Here is a 6486-nt window from a genome sequence, read left to right as displayed (position 1 = left end):
TTTAGATCCCAACAATGTTTGTCTTGTCTTAATGTTCTTTGGCAAATAATATTAGTAATATCAGGGACTTTTCTGCTTATTTGCTATATTCAATGTGATAAATGTCTTACTGGTGTAGCCCATGAGAGAAATACATGATGTCATTTATAGCAAAAGTTTCCAAGTAAAGAGTATTATCTGGAATAACTTGAGTGGTTCCTGTAATTACTCTGAAAGTTTTGAACTTCTACTGTGATCAAATGGTTTCACTTTTGTTATGGATACTCCTTCCAGTAAACTGCACAATTCCTGCATGTGAATTTGAAAGGAGAAACAAGGAAGTTAAAATTCATGAAGTGAACTTTGATGTATGGGATCCATGCCAGCCTTTCCATATAAATTCTCTGTTATTGCTCTGACTGTTCCTCAATTCTAGCTCAACTGGGACGGCATTTTCTTTGTTAGGTCACTGTTTTATGGAAGTAATCTTTAAAGTAAGTAAAGTCATCTTTAATCACATTTCCTTGTATGTGTCCTAAGACTGATAAGAATTCTAAATCATGAGTATGAATCATGTTTTTGTCATCAACTGTGATGGTGTACATGAATGACTGTAGTTTTAACAAAATAATTATTTTAACTGTCATTAATTATTTATTTCCAACTATATTCATACAAGATGTATGAACAGGGAATGGATGCCAGTGAGTAAGAGGATGTGAATGAATATTCTAGCTTCACTCTGCCCCATTAACAATGCCTGTGACAATTTCTTGTAAATGAATCTATACCCGTACAGCAATTACCAATGCAAGAGCCCCACCTCTGGTGCTAGAGTGACACGTCACTGTCTACTCTGCACTTCCTCAGCTCAGTCACGGTCTGATAATGTACCACCTCTTGACACAGGTAACCATCACCCACATACAAAATGACTAAGCTTATGGATTACCAGGTAAACTCCCCCACTGTGTGTGTGTGCGCCTCACATCTCACCTAATCTGGAACTTTTTACACCATTCCTTCACTGAAAATAATATCTCAGAAATAGAACTTGATTTAAAATAACTGTTTGAAGTACTATAGTAATACTGAAAGCATAGTCATGTAAATTTTTTCTACACTGATGTGCCGTTCCTTCTCAGTAAACTGGATTGGTAGAAGTAGCCGAATATCTGTGAAACCTCATTATACTTTTTCATTCATACTCATACAGAATTGCTTCTAACACAATTACCTTCAACAGCCAATAATCATATAATTCTGAACTAACCATTTAAGGGTGTATCGCCAAGTACAAGACAAATATTGATTGACTTACAACTGTAGTTCCTCAGCAAGTGTGATTTTAGAAGAACACAATTTCAAAATGTTTTCAATTTTCAAAACAAAATTTATTTTCAACATACTATTTAAAATGAAATGAATGTCTGCATAGCAGATAAATGACAACAGGATATAACATACTCCTGCATAGTGTAAACATTTATGTGTGGTGTAAATACTAAATATAGTGTGTTCACATCTTATTTCAAAATACATTAGTTTGCTACAAAAATGAATAGGTTTATAAAAACACGGTAAACCAGCAATGCATAAACCGTCAAGTATCTCCCACAAATCAAGGAAGGGATTTAATGCATTTAGACTTTTCATATCCGATAAGGAAAGGCATTTAAGAAGTCTTTCATGATAGAAGTTACTGGGAGACTGTCTATTTTCTCTCCAGCACATGTTTCAATAATCCTTTTTCGGCACAGCTCTTGTAAAGATTGCACTTTCACTTTCCTATAAGGTCGAACAAAATTCTTCTTGGGAGAAGCAATGTAATGTTCCAACAGTTTGAACAGAGAATCGAAGGATTCATTGCTGCCAACCAGGCTGAAACGAGAGTTCTGGAAATCGATCCGCACGCTAATGGGCCCATTCACATCCCTGTAGCTGAGTGTGAAAAAGATGTCTTTTTGTCTACTGTCACGGATCAGAAATGTTCCCAAAGGCTCCTCCTTCAGAATGGAGTGTGCCTCCTCTACTGTCATAGGACCCCAGTAGAAACCACACGTCTCCAGCATAGAGGTAGTCTTTGTGATGATTTGGAAGTCCTTCTGGTTTCTGAAGGGCCTGAAGCGTGTCTGGATCTCTGTGCTGGGGGCTGCCTTTCGTAGCTGCCTGTGCTGGTGAGGCAAGGTGTCAGGTGCAAGTTCAATTCTGGCTCTGTTATCTGTTGCTGATGCATTTCCCACTTCACTATGGGCAACCATTCTACTGTCCAGACCAGTTTCTGTGGTCTTCCATATCACCAGTCATTAAGGTGATGCAGACAAAGTTCTTGAATCTGAAACAAACAAGAGAGAGAGAGACAATTGAGTTAAAGTCTTTAAGAACTGGCATTCCATTACAAATACTATTTGAAGGGTATAACAAAGTGGACTGCATAACACACCACAGGAATTAAGCCACATAAATGGCCATCTGGAGACATTTAAGCGAACACCCAGAAAATAAAAATTGTTAAATCAAGTTTCATAGCCACCAAATCACCATTACCTTAATCCATTCACTAATTTCCAAAACTTAAAAATAATAAAATAAAAATATTTTTTACCTACATTATCAACTGTATTCATCTAATCTAACAAAAAAACACTAGCCACGAAACTTTATACTACCTTGTACTATGTTAGCATTGTTGACAACTTGATGTAGGGCAACAGTATGCTCTAGTGTGCAATGCAACTATTCGAAAGAATAATTGAATTTTGTAGATACAAAATTAGTCAGTGTAACTAACTTGGCTGCATCTCCACAACCTCCTCACAAAATCCAAAGCATGTAGCCATTAATAATCAACAATTCACTACTAAAACTTTTTGGGAAAACATCTATTGTAATTTACTAATGTTGGACGTTATCTGGCGTTTCCAAGCACTATAACACGATGCACTTGAGAGTAGCACAACATGGAACATATCATGAAAAACAGCTTATATAGAGTTTTGCATGAGCAAAAAAAATAGAGGGCTTCGTACAAAATGGATCTCATCTTACCGTATGCACATAAGGTTCGAAATTCGAATGTCTTCAAAGCCACAGTTTTAAAATAGACTTCGAAAGACAGAATGACTGAAGAGATTCAGCTTGCATAAAATTTCCTTAGCCGCCAAATCATCCACGTTATTGCTTTTATCCAGTCTGTAGTTTAATAATCCACAGATGTGCTGTATGTAGAAAGAGGGAGCACACAGCAACTTCACTCCCTTTTTCTGCGGTTCGAAATATTACTGTCATCGTTGTTCACGCAAGTTTATAAACTTAAAGCATGTGAACTACGAGGCTCCTCCTACTCCGCCTGCCACTACTTCAGAAACGGAGCGTTTCCTGGAAATTTGCTTTCCCCTCGCTTTAAATGAACAGAGCCTTATTCCAAGAAGCCTGTAAAGGGAAACGACTCTCGAGATCATGGGTGAGATTGAACCACAGGGCTTTTTAACCTGGCAAGTAATGCAATTAAACGGAGAGAAATAAATTAAATGACGATGAAATTTACAATTTTATTTGTACTTTTTTTATTGAGTTTTGTATGTCCTCTCCGTGTGGACATTGTAGCATTTAGCAGTGTATGTAGCATACCCTACAGCACATACAATTTGCAATTACGGATCAAATGTGATTGTAGGCGATTTGCTTGGCCTACTATTTTGTTTTGTTTTTGTTTTGTTTGTATAAGCCTATGCCAAATCAGAATTGAAGGTGATGGAGGTTGACACAGGTTTGAGAATAGCTGTTCGGGTAGCTGTTCTAAGAAGGATGTGGTTCAGGGTTGTTGCTCTGGCCAGTGATGCCTTGTTTGGTTAATTTTCTTTCTCAACTTTGTAATGCTTTGCAGACCGTATTCGTCGACCTTTTTTATCAACACTTATAATTGAACCCAAAAGGTTTGCGATGACATATTTGCCTGGATTCAGTTTACTATCAAAGGTAACTCTGTTTCCTGAAAGTGGGTTATCTTCCAGCTCAAGAGAATGAAACTGTGGTCTCTGTCTGAGCAGATTTCGGGGAAATGACCGCATTTCTGAAACTGTAAAATATCACTCTGAAGAGCTTCAGAGAACGCTCGCCTGAGGAAGCAGTAGTAAAATCACATTAGACTATTGTTCCTCAACTTTCCTTGAATTATGGTTCTGGGTCCTCATTTTATCGGCTTTTATTTTCAGAATGCACACTTTCTACATCTTGTTTGGAATTTGCTGCCACAGGCGACTGTGTCAAAGAGTGTTAAATACCCCACACAGTTTTTCTCCATCTTGGAGATTGAGAACAACATGCCAATTAATTACTGAAATGTTAAGGTTTCCACACTGTTCTACATTAAATATACATCTTGCATTGCATCTCTTATCCCAGTAAGAATAATAACTCCCAATGCTCAGAAATGGCACAGAAATAGATACCACGATGCAAGTGAATCAAATTGAAAACTGTTATGATTAGTGGACATAACAAAAATGATAAAATAAATGCTAGATTAATTAAATTGCAATGAAATTTAATGTTGCATCAAATTCCGGCCTGGATTAATGCATAGGCCACATAGGCAGGGCCCCAAAAAGCGACCAATGAGACATCAAAATGCAAACCTCAACAGAAAACGACTCAACACAAAAACACTAGTTTCTGTAAAATGTTAAAACATATATTTATGTAAATATGAAATAAAAGCTGATTGTCTATACACTGTCTTATATTAATCTTTTGATCTCAAATCCAAACATATTAAGTACAGTGGGCTCCAGAATTATTAGCACCCTTAATAAAAATGGAGATAGAAGGCTGCATCTAATAAACAACATGGATAATTATCTATATTTTATGTTGAAGCATATGGGAAAACTATATTTTGGCAAGGGAGCGGTTTGCGAGAAGGAAGCAGGGCAATCCGAGGACCACGCCTACTGGTTAAGTAAGCACACAACTTGATTACATTGTGAATAAGTCCAGGCTTTTAAAATGTGTGCATATTTGAGACTGTGAAACCACTTTACGAGAGAGCTGTTTGTGGAAGCTGAAAAGCTACAGAGCTGAAAAGCTTCAGTTTGGTTTGCTTTATTTTCAATCTATCCATCCATCCATCATCTTAACCCGCTTATCCTGAACAGGGTCGCAGGGGGGCTGGAGCCTATCCCAGCATACATTTGGCGAAAGGCAGGAATATACCCTGGACAGGTTGCCGGTCCATCGTAGGGCACACACACCGTTCACTTGCACATTCATACCCATAGGCAATTTAGACTCTCCAATCAGCCTAACCTGCCTGCCTTTGGACTGCGGGGGGAATCCGGAGTACCTGGAGGAAACCCACGCAAACACGGGGAGAACATGCAAACTCCACACAGAGAGGCCCTGGCCGACGGTAGTGCTACCCCCTGCACCATCCGTTTATTTTTGCTCTTGCCATACAATTTCACTTTATGTTAATCTCAGTCTAAAGGAACTATATTGTGTCATTCCATCACACAATATCCATAATCCTGTTTCACTAGAAGTAACAAGCATGCAAAATCCCGTCGTGAACCATTAGCAGGGGAAAAGTAAAAAACACTGTCAATTCAGAAGACACAGATAGTAATTGACCGTCACAAGTCGGGGAATGGGTCGAAAAAAACTAACAAATGGTTAAACATACACTGTAAGGGAAATAACAAAAATGAGTAAAACATCATTGCAAGTGCATATTATCACCAAGGAAGTAAACATGAAATTGCACGTCCAGACCAGCTAACTTGGTCTTTCTTTGCCCCATTGTTCTACAAAGCAGTCTGTAGGCAGGCTGTAGAAATCTCATGATCTCAGATTAACCAAGAAAATGTTGTAACATATTTTTTGCAACAAATTTTGAAAATTTTTAATTTAAATTTTACACTATATTCATAGGAATCATGCTTATTGTGAACATATGGTATATATCATGTATTCTCACAATTTTGGAGATTGTATATCATGGTATGGTATATATCATGTATTTAAAGCCTTGTATAAAACAGCATAGTGCACATTATATCAGAGACAGACTCCCTCACCTTCTGCAGCAGGTTCCTGGAAATCTGTAAAATTTTGGGAATCAAGCGGTACATCCAGGTCAAAATGATGAAACTGATGTGGACTTGGTGCAGGAAATACTCCTCTTTCTTTGCTACTCTACTTCAGTCATAAAAGAGAAGTGAAAGGCTCTACAGCTGTGCTCTCTGAATGACCAGAACTGTCCTTCAATAGCAGCAGCCCACAGATCCACCTATTCTGAGGTTTACAGGAAAGTGAAACTGAAAGTAGTTTGTCCTGTCAGCTGGGTGCACCTCCAGTAAAGACAAAGTTAATGTCATTTCCAAATGATTTTGTCCATCTGTAATAGATACTTCATATCTTGATCTACACATTTCTCATTAGCTTTTTTTGTTTTTGTAATAATGCCTCCGAACTGTGTTAAGCAAGTGCTGATTGCTGAATTACAGA

The 6486-nt window shown here is 37.8% G+C and overlaps 1 protein-coding gene across 2 annotated transcripts; it reads right to left on the bottom strand.

Moving 5' to 3' along the window:
- Positions 1–1351: 1351 nt before the first annotated feature.
- On the bottom strand, positions 1352–6203 carry socs1b (suppressor of cytokine signaling 1b). Of its 2 annotated transcripts, none has more exons than XM_061232209.1 (2): positions 6057–6203; positions 1352–2314 (listed from the first exon to the last, which is right to left on the bottom strand). In XM_061232209.1, the coding sequence occupies exon 2, from the start codon at positions 2238–2240 to the stop codon at positions 1632–1634; it is 609 nt and encodes a 202-aa protein (XP_061088193.1). In that variant the 5' UTR covers positions 2241–2314; positions 6057–6203; the 3' UTR covers positions 1352–1631. The 2 variants fall into 2 exon arrangements, with proteins under 2 accessions (XP_061088193.1, XP_061088192.1); XM_061232208.1 differs by lacking the exon at positions 6057–6203 and adding an exon at positions 3028–3344.
- Between the last annotated feature and the right edge of the window lie 283 nt (positions 6204–6486).

The sequence above is a fragment of the Conger conger genome, chromosome 2 (genome assembly GCF_963514075.1).
Source record: "Conger conger chromosome 2, fConCon1.1, whole genome shotgun sequence".
NCBI lineage: Eukaryota > Metazoa > Chordata > Actinopteri > Anguilliformes > Congridae > Conger > Conger conger.
The sequence above is the reverse complement of the archived record's forward strand: the minus strand, read 5'-3'. Positions and strand labels throughout refer to the sequence as shown.